The following is a 21,183-nucleotide window of genomic DNA, read 5'->3' on the forward strand; positions in this document are numbered from 1 at the left end:
GACCCACCACTCAGGAAGACATCATTGCTTCCTCCACAAATTGGAGGGTGGCAGCGGGGGCTATGGGATTGCATCTGGCCATGGTGACCAGTGCTGCACCGCTGCTGTCTTTAAAAGACAGTGCTGACCACCAGCATGTTACAAACTCCCACAACCCTGCCAATCTCAGCTCTCCTTGACTGTAGCAGGACTGCTTGAGCAATCACCAGAAGGTGGTCAGAGAGCGATGAGCCAGCTAGCCAGTGCGAAGACTTCATAACCAGTCTGACTCCATCAGTACTGTTTGAGCAGCACTGAGCAGGTAATAGCGGATCACAGCTCGACAGTGAGTTCACCACACTGCAACCAGACACCACTACAGCTGACATCCAGCATTACCCAGCAGTTGGTAAATGGCCATTTAATACAGAAGGCAGGGCAAGTACTGTCTAGTGAGTGTTGTCTATTGGAGAGGTGTAATGTGTGGTATTACAATGAAAGGAAGGAGTTTGGATTGGTGATAAGGTATATGTAGCCAAACATGGTCTTGCAATTTTACGCAGGTCAGAGACAGCAATGTGATTTGTCCATTGTACTGCAAGCAGGTGCAGAGATCAAAGCAGGTTGTAAAATGTAGGAATTGGGGACATTGTCTGAGCAAATGGGAAAAAAATGTCAAAGAGTGTTTTGAAGGAATATGCGCATGGTAGAAAGCTGAAGAAGGGTGGACTATAATAAAGGGGCAATAGGTTAATGATCTAACATTTCAGATGCTTTGCAGCAGTTTCAATTTCAATAGTTTCTGACATTTCTCTGTTTCCGTGGACTTTATTGCTTGGTTTTGCTCACAAGAAACTGTCACTGTAAGTGTTACACATTTGGGTGTTGAATATCACTCATAAGTACACTGAAACCTTGAAAATGTAACACATAAGCAATCTGGAATCTTGACAGCCATGCATTGCAATGATTGAGGTACATTATTTTTAGCATGTGACAGAGACTATTTGTAAATGAAGAATGTGTTTTGATTTGAGGCTCCAGGGATAGCACTGTCATCACTCACCGGGAATCCCACAAAGAAAGAGTTAGCACTGGCGGAAATGTATCTTTGCTATTGGGCATCCTAGTTAACTATGGTCACTGATGGCATACAGATGGAAAATAGACCCGCTCGGCTATATGCAATATCTCTATGGCAAGGGAAAACTAAACAGCATCCCCTCCCCGGTGGCATTGATGGTTAAAACGTGGAGACGATAGTTATGAAGCTGGGTTTGTATGACACGCTAACACTGAAGACCCCTTTATGGGAGGTGGTCACTCTGGCAGCACTGCGAGAGGTAGTGGGTTACAGAAAATGGGACCTACTGGGCATCTTCAAACTGGGGGATACCTGGAGTTCGACCAGGTTATTACCCTTCCCTGAACTCCAACAACAATACGAGATAACCAGCAGCCATACCAGAGAGATATACAAGTCCAACATACTTTACAGGTTTGCAACAAACCCAACCAGAAAATTGCTAAATAGAACCCTTAGAATTCCGGATTTTATAGGCACAGTTACATAGACTTGCAATATTCCTGACCTACTCCACTCTGTTAAATAACAAACAGCCCCTACTAGCAGCACTGAGAGAGAGGTGGGGAAGGGACCTGGGCAGAGTGGGGGATGATGACTGGGGTACAGCAATTAGATAACCGAGGAAATTGGCCATTTACGTGAGGTTTCGAGTGATTCATTTAAAACTTCTTCATAGATCATATTACACCAGGACCAGACTTTATGCTGTGGGGCACATCACAGATGATCAGTGTCTGCGAGGTTATAACCAAAGGGGTACTATCATACACACAATATGGAAATGCCCGAGACTCAGATACTTCTTGAATGGATTAAAGCAGTGGGTCTTTCAGGCCTTGGATGGTGACCTAGAGCTTATCCCTCAGGTGGTGTCACTGGGGATTTGTAGGCTGCAAACATTTTTTTTTTAACACTTTATTTTTCATTGAACATAAAAAAAAAATTAAAAAGCACGTTTTCATGTAAGGACATTCATCTTTGGTAAGCACATCAGAGATTTCAAATTATCTTGAAGAGGTCACATTGTCAAAGGTACAGGTGTCCTATAATATCAGCCAAGAGGTACAATAAAAAACACAATGCATGTCTATGTCCGTCCATCTGATTGTCCCTTTACAAAATGGCCCTCAACATTTGCTAATATATCATAAATCAGGGCAATCGCCACCTGCAACAGAAAGTGCTGTTTTGACAACAAATAATAGAAAACGTAGATCAACAATATTCTATGAAGCTTCCTCTTTCCCCCTAAGGTGTATTCTATACAATCTATCCTATACCCATGGGGACTATCCCAGAGTTAGATTGGTAGGCAGAGGAATTGCGCAATTTCTCAATATAGGTCTTATATGGGCCCCAGAAATCCTTAGGGCGAGCTGTGCTGGGCAATAGACTAGAGTAAATCTCGCTGTGTGTACTACAATGAGTGAGGCTATTCAACCAGCTCTGCAACGTGGGGGAGACTTTGCTGCCCCAATGCAACGCTATCTCTCGTTTTGCTAGGAGGAAGCCAAGCGAAGCCAGCTTCCTGACTGTTTTAGGAAAATTAATTGTGTAACCCATCAGTGCAACTTCCGGCAGAAGAGCAAGTGTGAGCCCAAGAATATCTCCTAGTGTTTCGTGCACCTGTACCCAATAGGAGTGTATGTGGGGGCATGTCCAAGCTGAGTGAGCAAAATCTGTGAACTGAGCACCACATTTCCTGCATGTATGGGGCCTGTCCGGGTCAATTTTATGCAATGTGGCAGGTGTCATATATATTCTTCGGAGAAATTTAAAGTGTAATAATTTATGGCGACTATTGAACGAAATGTCCTTTGTTGCTTTACAGCATGCAGCCCACTGGTCGTATAAAATTGGATGCCCTAAATCGGCCTCCCACTCTGCTCGGAGTCTGTTATCCACAACAGGGACCTGTGAAATGCACCGTTTATAAAGTTTGGAAATTTAATGTGTTCCACTCTTATTCTCAATCAGTAGGGGCAGTGGTTCGGAGGAGATAGGTTCCAGTGGGAAATCAACTATTGTAGCTCTTAATGCCGAATATAGGGCCATATGTAGGTAGCAACACATTTACCGATTCATAAATACCGAATTTTACCGATTCGGTATTTATGAATCGGTAAATGTGATGTAGGTAATGATTCGGTAAATTTTACCGAATCGGAAAAATTCGGTAAATATGAATCGGTATTTACCGAATCGGTAATGGAGCATACCTTCCCATTGATTCCTATGGGCCTGGAGGCCCATAGGAATCAATGGGAAGCCAGTCACCATTACCGATTCGGTAAATACCGATTCGGTAATGGGGGGAGCATATACAAGGGTGGCAGGGTGTCACATTGACACCCTGTTGCACCCCTGATTCTTGCATGTGTGCACATGTGGCGCACATACGTGCCCTAAGGGCATGTATGTCTGCCACATGGCACTCTTACATCTGCATAATATTGCGTTTTGCAAGGTATTCGTTATTTATCACCAACCTGTATTTGGTGGTAAATAACGAATTCTTAATTCTAATTTGCACTCTTTAGAGTGCTCCCTACATTCAGGATTCGGTATTTACCGATTCGGTATTTTACCGATTCGGTAATTTACCGAATCCTGAATTATGCCTCCTACATCCCAAATAGCTAAATACCGGTCGGTAACGGGATATTTACCGAATTTCGGCCGTTACCGACCGGTATTTAGCTACCTACATGAGGCCCATAGTCTCTGTAGGATGAATTTGTTCATGAACGTGGTTTCTTGGAAGCGAGCGTCCTCAGTAGCCGAGAAGACATGCCCGCCTGGATACAAATCTCCCACTGTGTTAATGTCGAATTTAGTCAATGTACGTTGTACTAGTCTCTCTCCCGTAATGGGAAGCCAGCGTGCATTCTGCAGCGGAAGGGCAGAGGAATATAAAACTGCAGTGCCCGTGTAGCGAATGAGCCTGTTCCAAGCCCAGCTGGTGGTTGATACCGTTTGTATGTCTACTGGATCCCTGGGCTTACCCTCGGGTAAAACAGCTGCTAATCTCTCCGGGAGGACGAAGTCGGCCTCCGGGCGCAAAAATGGGATCCTAGCATTCGGGTGGTACCAGGCAAAGGCATAACTGCACTGTGCAATTAAATAATATAGATAAAAGTCCAGAACCCCAAAACCCCCCCTATCATACGGTAATGTAAGGATCACCCATCGTACACGCGGTCTCCCACCTCCCCATACTAGACTGATAAGGTGCGAGCGCAGCGTTCGAAAGAAACTGTGTGTGAGGGGCATGGGGATATTATTAAAAAGATATAAAAATTTTGGAGGATGCAAACATTAAAAAGATACTCGTTCCTCTTCTGAAATGTTGCATTGATAGATGGACAGAGACCCTGACTGTACAGGCATAGGAATCTAACCTCGACTAGTGCATGCGGGTGGAAGAGCAGATATATATGGCGAGAGATGCCCCAGGAAGTTGACTAAGCTATGGGGCTCATGGAGCGGAATGGAGACTGGGTAATAGTGAGGGGTGAAGAGAGGCACACTGCTGGGACAGAAGATAGACCCAGGATTGGCAGTAGACGAAACACCAGAGGAGTGGACCCCACCAGAGACATGATAAGGTGTCTGTAATATGAGAGATCTTGTGAAATGATATGATGGGTTTTGTAATACACAGGCCCTTTTTATTGTTTTGTGCTTTGACATATATATTTTTAAAGAATGTATCTTGAAAAATAGGCTTTTCCAATTACAAGCAGCACATTGTGTATGGTAAGCAAATACATATTTGAAAAGGGAGATTGCCTGGCCTCGGGACATACAGACAAAATTATTGCTGTGTTTGAATGTAGTAACTGTGTGTGTGTGCTGTGAATGCACAGGCAGCCCTGTTACCTATTGGTTCTCATTGCTTAATTGTGGTAAACTATTAACATGACTGTGTTGACATAGTGATCCTGATTTGGGACCTCCCTTCCAGGCACACTGCCCTCTTCTTCTCCTTCATTTTCATTTCCCAGTTTTTCTCCTTGTTTCTGCCTGCACCTCTGATTAGACTATTGCAGTTCTTTATCCATGGTAGTTTACAATGTTATCATCCCGTTGGACTATGTCTAGTCCCAATGCTTCTCTTCTCACCTTGTCCTTTTTTATTGGCTCTTTCTACACCTTGCCAACCTGAACATTGCACCTATCTTTTATTAGTTCTCACCTTATTGTTTGTATTTTGTCTTTGCCATTAGAACAACCTTACACCAAGGTGGCCTCTCTAAAGACATGCAAAATGAGCAACAAAAGCTGCAGCCCTGTTGACCTACGGGGCAGTCATTGTAGGACAGGCTGTCCAAATGTAAAGATAAAACCAACCTGCAACCAGGCATTGTCACTCTCATACTCTGCACAACTACTGTATGGTGACTGCATGACTGCTTAGTGTGCAATGCTGTATGTATTTAAGACTGTCTACAGTGATGTAACATCATTTAAACAGTAAGATGACAAATATTCAGCAACCTTTTTATGTACACTGTATTGCTGGACTGGGTTTGAATGTCCTATTGTATCAATTGAATACAATTTACATTCTTACCAATATCAGATAGTTTAGTAGAATGATAATCTACATATTACAATATCCAACAAGTAGGTTTGTCAATCCAATCAAATACTAAAGTGTCACAAGGTCTACCATCGATTTTAAGTGTGCTCTAGGTAAAAATAAATATTATTATTATTATATAAAGATACATTTAGGACTTAAATACTTTGACTAAAATTCTTCTGCAAAAAATATATGCAATGGAGATATAACTTCTTGTCACAGAATGTCTAATAAAGTCTAATAATGGCTATTGATTTGGAGGAAATCATTCCAAAAACATTGAAAGAGTTGGACATAATTTCACATCTTGAACAGTGGTCGCTCAGTGACAGTTTTAACCTGTCAGTAATTCAGGTTTTGTTGTGCAACAGGAAGTACATTTCCAGTTTTTTAGAATTACTTTTTTGCCAGCATTAAGCTTTACACAATTTATTCTATTTTAGTTTTTTCACACGTACACCATTCTTAACATCTTTGAAAGGAAAAACTGACTTGGATAAACAAATATCAAAAGAGGTTATCAAATAGATTATTTCAGCTATTTATATACACCTGCATGTAGGATTTCTCAAGTCCACAAAGATGTGCATTCAATTGTTATCTGGGCAGTTGAATTTCAAGCAACCCTCTTTTTCTTTAAGACCTAGTTTGAATAGTTTGCTTGATGTCCAACAAGACCCCGTTAAAAGTTGCTACTTGGCATGAACTGTTTGCACATTAATGCTAGTTTTTTTAACAGACATGTATTTCTGCCAAATGGTTGAAGGGATGTCATAGCTTGGCTCCCTTTCCAATCCTGCCTCTGTTTCTCCAATGGTTGAAGGTTTTAATTTGAATGTGACGGATTTCCAATTATGTTGTCCTGTATTTATTTAGAAATCTGTTTATTAGAGTTTTCGTTGCAGGTAAAACCACGCAATACATCATACTTCATCACATAGCATTGTTACATAAATCTTGCAGTCAGGTGTCAATGTAGAACTAATACAAACATGGTGCGTTACATTAGGTGTGCTGTAACCGGTTGTGTCCCAAGGTATAACCTGTCAGGTCATAAGTAAATCCATCTCCATTCGTATCGTTATGGCCCCAGCCCTAGTGGAGAGCATCCGCTCACCAGCGTCGATGCCAATTGTGTGCTATTCTCAGTGCTTCCCCGAATAATTATACAAACAGTGCTATACTCCCCACTCTGTAGCTGGGCAGCCGTCCTTCCAACAATCTAACAACTAAAACAATGTACAACAGCAGCTTGCGTCTACTAGTCCAGTCGGTCCCCACTCCGCTGACCCCTCTCCCGTCAGGCTCCACCCTCCCTGGCCCCCACCACTCAAAAAGGGGATGAGGCGCTGATATCCTATCTGCGGCTTGCACTATCTACGCCAGCCAGCCAGTCGCACCCACCAGCGTGGAGTCCCAGTCAAGTGAACAGTGCCCCATCGCCTAACGCGGCTCCTACAGCGCAGCAGTGCCCTCCCCTGGGGCCACCTCCTCCGATTGTGACAGGAGCTGCCTCATTTCCCCCCACTGGGCAGCGACGGGCGTCGTCCTAAGGCCCAATGTCTCCTCCCGCCGGAGCGCCACCTCTTCTGCCTTTGCCCACACCATAAAAGAGCTACGCCACGCTCGCACATGCGGTGCGGTATCTGCCTTCCAGCGCTTGGTGATGAGCCGCTTAGCGACTATTATCCCCAGATCAAGGAAACGACAGGCCATCTTAGCCGGTGACGGCCGGGGAAAGAGATGCAGCAGGTATGTGGGCCACTCCGATGGAATCTCCCGGCCCGTACACCTGCGGAGTTCCCCATGTATCGCCTGCCAGTATATCTGCAGTGTGGGGCAGCCCCATAGCATGTGGATCAGGTCGGCGCCAAGCGTCGCACAATGGGGGCAGCACGCGTCCGTTCTGCAAAAATACTTATTGATGGCACCCGGTGTGAGGTAGGCACTGTGTAGGACAAAAAACTGTATTTGACGGAATCTCATATTTCGGGGCACCCTCCGTGGCCCCCTCAGCGCTCCCTCCCATTCCCTGTCTACCATAGGGCGGGCAAGGTCCCCCTCCCACTTCTCGCGCAGCGTCCCCAGACTCGTCGCCGCATGGATCCGCAAGGCCCCAGCGAACCACTTGATCAGGTGTCCTCCTCGGCCCATAACATGGAGATACTGCAGCACTAAATGCTGCTCCGGTTCCACCTGCAGGTCCCCCCAGTGACCCACCAGAGTCTCTATCAGGGCCCGGTGACGGAGGAACTGGCCCTGCGCCAGCCCCGTCTCTTCTGCAAGGGTCGCAAACGGCAAGAGGCCCCTTTCATGATATAGGTCCCCCATGGTGTGAATATCAACCGCATGCCAATCCCGTAACTCCGCAGCTCCCAACGTGTCTCGCCCACAAGGGGAGCCCTCCAGTGGGATGGCCGGGGCATATGGGAGCGTGGCCCTCGTCAGCCGGAGGCTTCTGCGGTAGCTTTTACAAGCCACCACTAACAGCAACGGTTCAGGCTTCAGCGCTCCCGTCGTCGGGTGAAAAATCTTGAGGAGCTCGGTCAATGACAGCGGCGGATTCTCCGCTGTTGCCGTATCCTCTCGACACCTGTCAGCCAGCCAGCGAGCCACCCACTGCAGCTGTGCGGCCAGATAGTAATGCTCCAGGCAGGGTATCCCAAGCCCGCCCCCACCCACGGGAAGGCACAATTTCGGCAGCGCAACTCTGTGGCGCGCCGTACCCCATATGAAGTCGCGGAGGGAGCGCGTGAGGGGCGCAAAGAAGGACACCGGTAGGTATACCGGCAAGTTGGCAAAATAGTACAGCAGACGGGGCAAAACCACCATTTTAACGAGTGCTATTCGGCCAGTCACCGAGAGGGTAAGCGTGCTCCAAAACGCCATCTGGGTCCGGAGCGCGGTCACCGCGCGTCCCAGATTACCCTCCACTAGGTCCGCCGGACGGCGATAGATCTGGACACCCAGATAGTGAAAGGTGTCCGGCTGCCACTGTACCCGCACTCCTCCAAGGCAGTAGCCGGGGTCCTGGACGTCGCCCCCAAAGGCGTACAGACAGGATTTGGCCGCGTTTACTCGGAGGCCTGAGAGCCGCTCAAAGGTGTGTAGGATGCGATCCAGCCCCTCAGGGATGGAAGATACATCCCTGACATATATTAGGAGGTCATCCGCATAAAGGGACACCTGATGGGTTGCGTCCCCCAGCGGGATGCCATCCACAAGTTCCCCACGGAGCGTCGCCGCCAACGGCTCCATTGCAAGCGCAAACAGGAGGGGCGACAACGGACACCCCTGCCTAGTGCCCCGGCCAATTACGATGGGATCCGAGACATATGGGCCCGTGCGCACCGGCACCGTGGGTCCTTTGTACAGCAGAGCCGCAAGTTGCAGGAAGCCCAGCCCCAACCCGAACCTTGACAGTGCCGACACTAGGTATCCCCATTCCAAGCAATCAAAGGCTTTCTCGAGGTCCAGGACCAAACAGCCCGCCCTGGGCAATGGTCGGGTGCTCTCCCCCATCACCCTAAAAAACCTCCGCAAATTAAGCGAAGTGCTGCGCTTGGGCACGAAACCATTTTGGTCGCCGTGCACCAGCGTAGGCACCACCGGCGCCAGTCTCTCCGCCAGCACCTTCGCCAATATTTTATAGTCCGTGTTGAGTAGGGCGAGCGGGCGATAGGACCCCAGCTGCGTGGCGTCTCGCCCCGGCTTAAGCAGGGAGATCAGATAAGCCTCCTTCAGCGACGCTGGCAATGTGCCCTCCTCCAGGGCAGCCAAGTAGAGACTATGTAGCTTAGGGATAAGGGACTCACGGTGAGTTTTGTAGTATTCCGCCGGGAGTCCGTCCGGTCCCGGCGCTTTGCCTGAGGCTAAAGAGGAAATAGCGTCCCCTATCTCCTCCATCGTGGGGGGGCATTCCAGGCTCTCATGGTATTCCTCCGGAACCACCGGTAATTCCACCGCTTCCAGGAACTCATCCAGATCACACGCATTCCTCCTGCCCGTTGACCGGTACAGAGAGGTGTAGTGTGCCGTGAACGCCCGGTGGATTTCCCACTGCATGTGAACCAGCACTCCGTCCGGCCCCGTGATCGCACCCACGGGGGTACGGGTCGCATCCTGCCGGATGAGCCAGGCCAGAAGCCTCCCCGCCCTGTCTGACGTGGCGTGTACCCGGGCCGAGTGCGCCGCATAATTAAGGCAGCGGAGCCGCTCAAGGAGATCGGCATGTTGCGCCCGGAGGTCAGATAGATGGCTCGCGTCCGAGCCCCCCCCCTCACCACGCACCTCCCATGAGAGGAGGCGAGATTCCAAGGAGGCGAGAGCCCCCGCCAACTGCTTCCGAATATTCCAGGTCGCACCTATGCAATGGCCCCTGATGTACACCTTATGCACGTCCCACTCTATCAGCTCACTATCCGTGGAGCCCTCATTGAGATCAAAATACTGTTCGATTGCAGTGCCCAGGGAGGCCCGAAATTCCGGGTCCTCCAGCGCCGCTGTCTGAAGACGCCACGTCGGCACCGGGGGCCTATCGGGCCTCCAGCGAAGCCCCAGAATGAGTGGATTGTGGTCTGAGTGCGTCCGACCCATGTATTCCGCCCGGGTCACCCCCGGAAGCACCGAATGGGTGCCCACCACCCTATCCAACTGAACATGGAGGCCGTGGACCGCGGAGTAGTAGGAGTACACTCGGTCGCTCGGATGGGCATTCCGCCACAGGTCGGTGAGCGTCCAGTGCGACAGCCATGCGGCGAGGGCCCTGGCGTTCGAGCCCACCTGCGTGCCCCGCAGGGGCGGAAAGGACCGGTCCATGTGCACATCCAGCACGGAATTAAAGTCCCCCCCCAAAAGCCAGGGGAGGCCAACAAACGGTTCCAGCACCGACGACAGGCTGGCCAGGTAGGATGGCTGCTCCACATTTGGCGCATAAAGAGACCCCAGTAGCACCTGCTGGCCATCCAGTTTCCCATGAACTAAGGTGTACCTCCCACCAGGATCCACCAGCGCCTGCAGACAGACAAACGGGGTACCCGCCCTTATCCATATCAGCGTGCCTCTAGCGTGCGCCGAACACGTGGTGCCATAGACCTGCCCCCTCCAGCGCGCACGCAGCCTACCCAGTTCCCCGGTCGTCATGTGCGTCTCCTGCAGGAGAGCGACCGCCACCGAGTGTCGCTGCATGTATGCATAGACTGAGTATCGCCGCGCCGGTGTATGCATGCCCCTGACATTCCATGTAATCACATTTGTAACAGCCATGCGGAAAGGACTAAGGGTAATACTGTGGCAGGGGAGTAGGGACGCCCGTCCGGGGCAGGGGGCGGTGGGCCCTCACCTGGCTATGTAGAAAGCTGCAACATAAACACCTCAATGCAACTACGCACCACCATGAAGCCGTGCGAAAAACCGAGCCAAACAGGCCAACTGAACTGACAGGGCGAACCCCTCTACAGGGAATCGTCCAAACCATGTAACAATGCTCGCTAAGTAGAGCTAAGCCCAATTGTGGCTAGGGGGCAGGCAAGTGAGATTCAATCCGCGCGGGTGCTCATCTGCAGGGATGCCTGCGTATGTGTGACGTGAAGGGACCCCCAGAATCAGAGCGCAGTGCCGGCTCGGGGAGTGTAGGATCCCCCCCCCCCCCACCACGCCACCCACAAAGGCAGTTGAACCCTAGCTCGGGCAGCCGCCCCATCGCAGGGGGGCGGAAGTCCAGCCACCACCGCAGCCCACCTGGTCCATCAGTCCCCGGTATTCCAGCAGCAGGCGTGCTCCCATCCGCAGCTCATGTCTCCGCCCGCTGCACGGTCAGGAGCCACAAAGTGTCCGTCTGAGGGCTGCAGGGCCCATACCCAAGGAGCACCCCCAGCCGCGACCCCAGTTCTCTCAAAAGTTTCATCCATATTACATCACTTGGTCCGATGTCTGCGGAGTGACCAGCGGCAACAGCTGGTCGTCAGAGATCACAGTTGATGGGGAGGAGGAGCCGCTGGACAACACTTCACCCCGTTCTTGGGCAGCGTCTCCACTCCCGCCGTCCGGCGACCCGAGAGTGGCCACCGCTGCCAGCGCATCCTGGCGCTCCAGTCTGCTCTTCTCCGGGCTGGGGGCCACCCCCAGCCCCCGCCCCTCAGCGTGCCGCCGCCTCCTCCCCTGCCTTTGGCGAGATCTCCTGCCGCGCGGCGTGGCAGCCTCCTGACTCCGCGGCCGCCGGCCATCGCTGCGCCCCGTGTCCTCCAGCCAATCCCAGACCTCAGATGGCGTGTCGAAGAAGCGGACACCATCCGTGGTGGCCACCCGCAGGCGGGAGGGGAACAAAAGAGCATATGACATTCCTAGTTCTCGCAGGCGACGCTTCACCGCCAGGTAGTTGCTGCGGCGTCTCTGCACCAGGGCAGTGTAGTCCGGGAAGAAATGCACCTGCCCACCGCCAACAGTGATGTCGCCCATCCCCCGGGTCTCGCGGAGCACCACGTCCCTGTCCCGATAGTTGAGGAGTTTGAAGAGGAAGGGCCGCGGTCGGGACCCTGGGGCGGGCCTCTGTGTGGGGACCCTGTGGGCACGTTCCACTACGAAGTGCGGGGAGAGTTTCTCCGGTCCGATCAGGTTGCGTAGCCACATTTCCACATATTGCTCCGGCTGTCTCCCCTCCTCGCCCTCCGGCAGGCCCACCACGCGCACGTTGTTGCGCCGAGAGCGCCCTTCTGCATCATCCGCGCGGTCCTCCAATGCATGGACGCGGTCAATGAGATCCTGGAGGGCGGCTGTATGAGTAGACACAACTGGTCGCACCTCCTGGAGAGTTTGCTCCTGCTGCTCTACCTTGTCTGCCAACTTGCGGTGGTCCGCGTGGAGCAGCGTGAAGTCGACCGTGACCTTGTCGATGCGGGCTTCCAGCGACGACCTAGTCTGGTCAAGCGAGGAGCCGATCCGCTCCACAGCCGCCAGTACCGAGTCCAGCTTGGCGGCCAGTAGAGCAGCGGGCGGGGCCGCCTCGGGGTCCCCAGGCGCCGGGGCAGGGCCCAGTCCTATCACCGGGGCCCGGCCGTCTTTCTGGGCATTGCGCAGCCGGCCCATAACCAACTGTTGTGCAGTGGGCATCCGCCCGTAGTCCAGTCCGCCAGTGGATGGGCCCGGTCTAGCCGCAGCAGGCCCCTCCTCTTCAGAACCAGCCGCTGTGTCAGGGCCCCACCACACTCCAGGCGGCCTCCCGTCCCGGCTCAGTGGTCACCGTCACAGTCCAGGTGCCACAACGTAGGGAGCCAGAAAGTGCCCGCCGTCGGTGGGCGTCTCGCAGCGCGCCAAGCGTCGGGCGTCGTGATCCCTCGCCTTCCACCTCCTCAAGGGCCGAGGCTCCCAAGCTGCAGGTCCCACCGGGGTCGTGCCTCCTCCCCCGTCCGCTGCCTCCGCTCCGGGGCAGCCACGCGATCGCCGCTGCAGGGGGGCGCGCCCCCTCCGCTGCCTCCTCCGGGCTGCCGGGCTCCGGCGGGTCCCGGATCACAGGGCCCACCTCCGCTAAGGCTCCGGACGCGTCCCGTCCAAGCGGCGGCCAGGTAAGAGGCCCCTCACTCGGGAATCAGCCGCCTCCTGCGTCCGCACCTCCGGCCACTGACCTGCCGAACGTCGCCGCTCCACTGCTTGGGCTCCCGGTGCGGACCTCCGATATGCCCTCAGTGTGCTCCCGAGGTCCAAGCTCCGCCTCGCCACCAGGCCGCCACAACCAGCGCCCCGACGGTCACGGCCCAGGGGTCACGTGGCAAGCCGCGGCGCACAGCAGCGTGTGCGGCCGGCCGCAGGGCTCCAGCGCTCCTCACCAGCCGCCGGTCTCCCTCCTCAGGCGATCCCGAGCCGCCGCCCAGCAAACTCGCGCTCCGCTCAGCAGACCGCTGCAGCGGGGGGTGAGCGATCCGTCTCCGCCATCATTTTCGGCCGCTATGGGGGTCCCCTGACAGGATATTTTACAGGATACAGGCACCGATGCACCGGAGCTCCTCTAGCTTGCGGCCATCTTGTTCGCGCGCCAAGCCACGCCCCCCAATTATGTTGTCCTGTAGGCTAGGTATAGATTTTGCTTCCTTCCTTCAGCTGATGTTGAAATCCTGGCATAGAAGAAGAGTATAGTGTCTACTTTGGTTATATGTCTTTCTGAAGTTCACAATAAGTTGATGCACTTGTTTTTAAACCCTTCTTTCTCTTTTATGACCCATCTGGGAGTTTCTGGCAAGTTCTTCAGTAACCACTACAGACCATGTGATTGTATGAATTCTAAGGAGTATTTCTTTAGGCAACACAAACCTCCTGAATTTGCGACTTACGTATGCTGATTCTACCTTTAGTCTTAAGAAACCATGTAAAATCTTTCATCATTTTTTTCGAAATGTACTTACATTTCATATTCACACGAGACAGCTACATTTTGAAGGATGCTTAGTATTTTAGCTGAACATTTATCTTTATTCCATTTATTTTAGCCCACACACATTGATGTAGACCTGTAAATATAAGTTGAAGTTAAATTGACTTCATACGGTTTTGCGATGGTGAATTAATCCGCCCACCCTATTGTCATCACATACGTTTAATATAACATAACCGTGACTTTAAAATCAACCATGTTTTTTTTTCAAAATATAGCAATTATTTTAAAGATACAGTTAGTGGTGCATCCTCCATAATCAACAGCTTTCATTTGTTTAATACAATGTAAATGTACTGCTCAAAGTTACAATGTGTAGTCCCAAAGAGGATATATTGTGTAGCTTCATTCTTACACTCCACACTAAGTACTGAAGACGATATGTCCATTACTTAGTTTATTTAGAAGTTAATTTTTCTTTTATAGTACATCTTCCTTTAACACGTTGGACTATTAATATGCGGGTGAAACCCTGAGGAAGGGTAATGTCAGTCCCAAAATGCATGTATTGACAGGGAAAGCAATATTTATTTTAATGAACTGGCTGCTGTGACTTTTTTAAGGAAGAGATGTATTAAATTAAGATGGAAAAATAAGGTTTAAATCATTTTTAGTACCAGATGCACCTTCAGCATTTAGTGCGACGTGTATGTTTGAATCTGTACAATATATCAGCTTTTGTAACTATTAATTGCTGAGCAGTTGCAGACACCCAAGTTACACTCCAGAACCACAAACTGACAAATATGCTCCATGTATAAAATTTAGCAGCTCAGTATTATGTATTTGATGGTTACAATGTACTATAAATAAGCAAGCATTAGCAAAGCCAATATGATTGACTTAAAGGTGGTTACTCATCCAAATGTAGGCATGAACAAATGAAACTTTTCTGAGATAGCACCTTGCAGCTAGGCTTGCCGGCTTTGCCATTCATTGGTTGTTCTCAATTGCTGTTTTAAAAATGTCCATTGTTAAGTGTTCTTTACAATTTCTGATATTTTAATTTTTCAAATTCAAATGTGTAGGTGTGTAATATTGCTAAATACTTTAGTATGGAGCAGACTCAAGAGGCCCTCAATACTTTATCACATACTAGGTTTATGAAAGGTAGCACTGGATGGCATTTGTGGGGGTAGACATGGTATAATACGTGGTTTCTTGAAAGAATATTTGCAATGGGCACCAACATAGTATTTCCTGCATTGTTCTGCATGTATTATTTTCCCATCAAAGCAATTTACAAACAATGCCTTCTAAAAGGCCTACAATGCCATAATGACCATGAACCCAAATACCAACTGAACCATGCAGCCCACATTTGAGGACTGTTAGTACATCCAATACCAACCTCGAAGTGATCGGAGGCAATGTGAGTGATGAATCAAATGAAGGTTTTCGTCAACCATTAGCTTACTAGTGCAAGTCTAAACAAGACTGTGTAATTTAGGGGCAGCTTCTCCGTTATGGCGGAGGAGCGTTGCCCCCTTGCCAGCAGATGCAAACCTGGGGGAAATAAAATGATAATAAAACAGGTTTATTATAATTAAATGTTTTCTTCCCAGAGCGATCTTGGAGGCGGGGCCATCGTGACGACAGGCATGGAGGGGGAGTTGTGGGCATTGTTGCAAGTGCGCTTGTGGGTTTGGCCGACCATCTTAGGACGGCCAAACTGACATGAACACTGAGTTACCTCCAACCCGAGTTGCGTTGCCGGGTTGGAGACAGCAGGCACAGGCTCTCAGGCTCTGTGGGAGCTCAAATCCAGCCCGCTCAGGCCAATCCCGGCGCTTCTCTCATGCTGCCAGCAGCATGAGAGCAGCATCTGGATTAGCCGTAGGGGAGTTTGGGAGCCTTAGCCTGTGCTGCTGTGGAATCAAAGGAGCAGGCGAGCGGCGAGGCGGCAGGCTTGTTCTTTTTTTGTTATGTATTACTTTGTTATTGTCCAAACACCCTCAAATCTCCCCTCACATGTGCTACTCACCCCTTTTCCCTGACACCGGCCGCTACTGATGTAATTGACTCTCGATTCCTGGGGATGTGCAGCGAGTGTGTTGCTAAATTATGCATCTGCTTCTATTCCAGGATATCTTTAATCAAAAGCAGTTGTCTAACTGTGAAGAGATAAAGAAGTGAATCTCCGGTTCACTGGAGAGATAACATTGCAAATGTTTTTACATTTAGGAATTAGTGCTGCCAGTATACCACAAAGCAGCAGGCAAGATAACAGCGGCAGAGGAACGTTACTGCATGAGTCAGGCCGCATTTTCTGTATAAACTGCAGGTAAAACACCTAATGCAACCTATTTAAAGTATGGAGGGAATTCACATTTGTGACCAGTTATTCACAAAGTGCAAATAAAAGGTGCAGACAATGTATCCATGATGAAAATCCTTATTTAAGCTGACAAATGTACTTCAAGGTATACTTGGTATAAAATGCATGGTAGCCATAATTCTATCAGCGAGATCCATTTAGATATGTTCGTAGTACATGTGATATTGGGAATATTACACTATTTATTAATTGGTGTCTTGCAGACAATATAAGCTGAAAATTATTTAGCAAGAAAGGAACAATGCGTGTATATTTTGAGAAGTGATGCTTTGGGGACTTGACTGTGAAAAGCATGTGTATATTTGAATGTCTGACCCCATAAGTCATAGGCCTTAGCTCTAAGTAGTTTTGAGATTTGTGTCTTAATTGACTTTATTTTACATTTCAGTGTACTTCACTGAGGGCTGCCTCGTGAATCCTGTCCTGTGGCATGATGGAACACAGGGGGCATCAGGAGCAGTTCGCGAATCTGTTGTCCAAAGACACTCTACTACTGACAAGTGAAAGAGACCAACATGAGGTTCATGGTTCTTGCAAGAGCCATCACAAGACGGAAACGGTTCCGAGGGGGCATGAGGCCCCAGAGCATGAGCTTTTCAAACTACTGCTCTCCTTCAGCAACATTTATGGATTTTTAATTGTGAGCAAGCCTGTCATCTTTATTAAATATTAGGCCGCTTGTGTGGCCAACCCACTCACAGTGCCAGATGCCTTGATTTCTCCTTCCTTGAAACACATTTTTTAATGCTTAGAAACAGATGCTGCTTATCACACTCGGCTAAAGTAAAAGAAGCGTTACACTCTTGCCCCAGGATTCACAGTAACGTCTGACAAGCCAGGTTCTAGCCTCTATTTGGAGTTGTCACTGTCGGGAAACAGCCTTTACAACGCAGCTCGAACCATGCTGTGCCTTTAAAACGCAGTCTGAACCACGAATGCATCTTTACGACACATTCTCTTACCACGCAAGTCGTTACAACGACTTGCCTTAGGGAAAGCGTTGTTGGACTGATGGTAGACTTTAAGTCCAACAGTTTCCCTACCGTTGTGCAGACTGGGGTTGGAATAGTAAATTATAGTATTCCAAAGTCCAGCACTTTCCCTAAGGCAAGTCGTTGTAACGACTTGAGTGGTAAAGGAATGTGTTGTAAAGAAGCATTCGTGGTTGGGATCGCGCTGTAAAGGCATGCGTGGTAAAGGCATGCGTGGTTCGAACATGCAACCATCACTATCTACTGTGGGCAGACCAGGGCAAGCTCTTTTTCTGCCTTGCCTGAGTGGCTCTGGCTCCATACTTCAGTTCCAACAACCACTGAATGGTTGAACGCTGTGGAGCAAAGTTCCACGGTAGCACATGCACTGACAGCCAACCGCCTGGTGCTGGTGCCCCACAGCACTTAACAGGCACCACAAAAGCTGCGGCGCCTGCTCCGGAGCCACTCAATGTACTGAAGACACACCAAAAGTGCAAGCTTCTGGCATTGCGTGTGTTGTGTCTGCCTATTTGTATGTTAGAGACCCATTATGGGGTTATGGTGTCTCTGATGATGTAGATTGGCATGTGTGATGGTGTCAGATGGTATGTGGGCAGATGTATGTATGGTATGTAATAATGTGTTATTGGCATTCATATAGGGCTTTATAGTATTATTTGGGCACCTCAGGTTCTTTCTCCTGGCATGATTTGATAATAAATGTTGTTTGCTTATGTTTGGCTGATTGTAGTTAGTAGACAGTGTTTCAATGCCTGGTTTAAAAATGGCTGGTGTGAGTTAGTGTGGGAGTAAAACGGGTCTGATTTAGGAAGAGGGGTGTGTGTGTGTGTGTGTGCATGCGCGCGTGCGCGCCTGCGTACGTGTGTGTGTGTAAAAAAAGTAAGTAATACATTTAGAAGAGAAGACAGAACATGGTTTGAGTGTGGTAGATGCGAGAAAGAAAAAGTAATAATGTAGATGGAAAATAATTGCGAAATTCCAGTAAAGAAAACAATTACAGGAGAAAAGAAGGTTTCTGGTGGATCTGTAGATGGCTACTTAGAGGGCGGGAAGCAGGGTATATGATGCGTGGTACAGCCATGGTTTATGATTACAACACCGTAATTTAATTGTAATGGGCTTAGCCACCGTTTTTGTTTCCGGTACGGCCAATCACTTCAGCAAATTTCCTATTCGCTGTCAGCCTGTATAGTGTATACCTTTAAACAACCCACTTACAACAGAAAATAATGCTGAAATAATATACGTGAAAAAATGATGTCAATGCAATGCGTGAAAAAGACCTCAGTGCATCTCATTCATCATCATTCCACTGAATGCATCCTCACCTTTCAGATTCCAAGCTGCAAAAAGAATCCACACCGAGGCGACCGCGTGGCCATTTCTCTTCATTTTAGCTAAATACGTCGAACCTTAAGGCCTGTGAGTAATCCTGCAGCTGGCAACGTGCCAGAACAGACAATATTCACCCCCAGAGCGGAGAGGGGCGTACAGCGAACCGACATCGGTGGAGTCCGGTCCTGTCAGAGCCGCCGGCACACCACCGGCTTCACTGGTCCTCTTCCCTCTCCCAGGTAAATGCCTCTCGCAGCTCGCGCCGCTCTGGAGGTCTCTTCCCTGCAACCCGAGAGCGCTTGTAATCTACGGAGCACGGAACAGGCCAGGGTGAGCTGATACGTGTTGGCTCAGTGACAATTACAATTGGACATCATCGTGTCTCACGTTTCAAGGAGTCCACTTCAATCTGCACCTGTGAAATGTATATCACCTGCATGGCTTTCAGTTAATGTGCTTTCAAACACATATACGTAAATGTACACTAGTAACCTCAATCGAGAGTCAGGTGGTAGTGCTCGCAAATATCAACAAGCATTGGCAAAGCAAACACGCCTGTGTTGGCTACACAGCCTTTGGGCTTTGTCAATGTTTGTTTTGTTTCGGCCTGGTTTTTGTAAAATCTAATTTTGAAGGGGATTCTGGGCTTGCTCTAATATATTTAACAAACAATGGCTAAAAGCAAAAATATTTTGGGGCCTTACAAAGCACACTTTGCCATTGCTCCTTAGCGTCGATGTAAGCTTGGGGACACAGCAGAATGCTGTCACTCACAGTGAAGTTAACCAGAGGCTGAAGTGGGCTTAGCAAGTGGCCCTTCCTGTAGGCTGTCGTGCTCAGAATAAAAAAGTGAGTGACACAACAGCAGACTAATGGGCGAAGAGGGTTGACTGAACGCCCCTATAAGTAAGTATATTTTATAAAGCATTTTAGTAAAATCAAAAGGTCTTGGCTAACTCACGACCTAAACATTGGCTAACTCAAGATCTAAACACAATAATTGCTCTGCAAGAATGAAAACCTTCTCACTGGTCACTCTAACCTTTTTAAGGGCCAAACGTGAGCGCGACTCAGCTCGAAACCTCCAAGGCAAAGAGTGGGAATTCCTTACAGCATACCCCCGTAAAATCTCCAGCCACTCTCAGTTTAACTTTATACAGTTCTCCATTTTACACCAAGCTTCTCTCACCCCCCACAGACGTCACACCATGTTCCCCACATTTCCTTCGTCAGGCCGCACACCAGATGCCTACTTATTACACATGCTATGGGACTGCCTCATACTGTCCTACTGGGCGCACCTCTCTGCTACCCCATCAGACCTTTCTGAGATAAACCAGTGGCATACAATGGACTGCTGCATCCAAGCACTATTCCTCCGACCCAAAACCGCCACAGTGACGTCGCGTTTTGTAGACTTGGCACTATTGCTGCTGCTTTGCCTCATAGTATTAGAGTGGCACCTGCTATAAATGCAGTTAGACAAATGTGACCCCCAAAGGTATGGGTTTTTGCTAAGGAATTCAGGGTGTGTGCCTCTGTGCCTCATGACTGTTGGAAGTCAGACAACCATGAGGGTAACTCGTGGGTTTACCTATGTAAGGTGGGGGGAGTTTTAGCTTAAAACCAACCACAACACTCATTTAGGCGTGCTGAGTAGGGTGTATGCCTTTAAGTCTTTGACTCTATTGTGGAGTTTATATTGGTGTCTCCTGGCAATGTTCTCTATCTTGGCAACAAGGGAGGTCTGTTTGTTGTCACTGACTCGCAAAATAGCATTTGCGACTCTCGCTATTAGGAGGGGGTGTCCCTAATAGCGAGTCAACATGCTATGTACTAATGTTTTGCGGCCGCATTTACAGCCGCAAGACACTCGCAGTTTACCACCTATTTCAAGTAGGTGGTAAACCACTCGCAAAGGGGTAGAGGTCCCTGGGGACTCCTTCTCCTTTGTGAGTATGTGGGAAAATATCATTTAAGAGCAGGCAGTGGTCCCAGGGACCATTAAAAAAATGAAACTGAAAAGTTTCATTTTTCTTTTTTAAATGCATCCCGTTTTCCTTTAACCCCTTCAGTGCCCGCCCCTTTCCCCGCCCTGTGCCGGCCGTTACATTAGCGGGCGGGGTCTATGACGAGCTGGACTCGTCATGGGCACAGCGCAACCGCGGCCCATGACGAGTCCAGCTCGTCATGGGCACCGAAGAGGTTAAGGAAAACGTGCTGCATCTGAAAAAAAAACTGCTTCATTAAAAAAGCTGTCACAGACATGGTGGTCTGCTGACCCCAGCAGGCCACCATCCCTGTGAATGCTAGCCATTCCTAAAGGGGTCGCAAATTGCGCCTGCCTCATTAATATTAATGAGGCATGCAATTTGCGACCCCATTAGGAATCGCAAACTGTGTCTGAGACACTGTTGTGCATTCCAATTAGCGAGTCGC

General features: G+C 49.4%; 1 protein-coding gene across 1 annotated transcript in view; it reads right to left on the bottom strand.

Annotated features, from left to right (window-relative positions):
- The window catches only part of CHRNA9 (cholinergic receptor nicotinic alpha 9 subunit), a 96,897-nt gene extending 77,948 nt beyond the window's left edge, over positions 1-18,949 (bottom strand). Inside the window, exon 1 of the mRNA XM_085643118.1 lies at positions 18,738-18,949. Within this exon, the coding sequence (XP_085499244.1) occupies positions 18,738-18,801 (64 nt within the window). The 5' untranslated portion in view covers positions 18,802-18,949. The remainder of the gene's footprint in view (positions 1-18,737) is intronic.
- Positions 18,950-21,183: the final 2,234 nt, after the last annotated feature.

Source organism: Triturus cristatus, chromosome 2_2, assembly GCF_964204655.1.
Source record: "Triturus cristatus chromosome 2_2, aTriCri1.1, whole genome shotgun sequence".
NCBI lineage: Eukaryota > Metazoa > Chordata > Amphibia > Caudata > Salamandridae > Triturus > Triturus cristatus.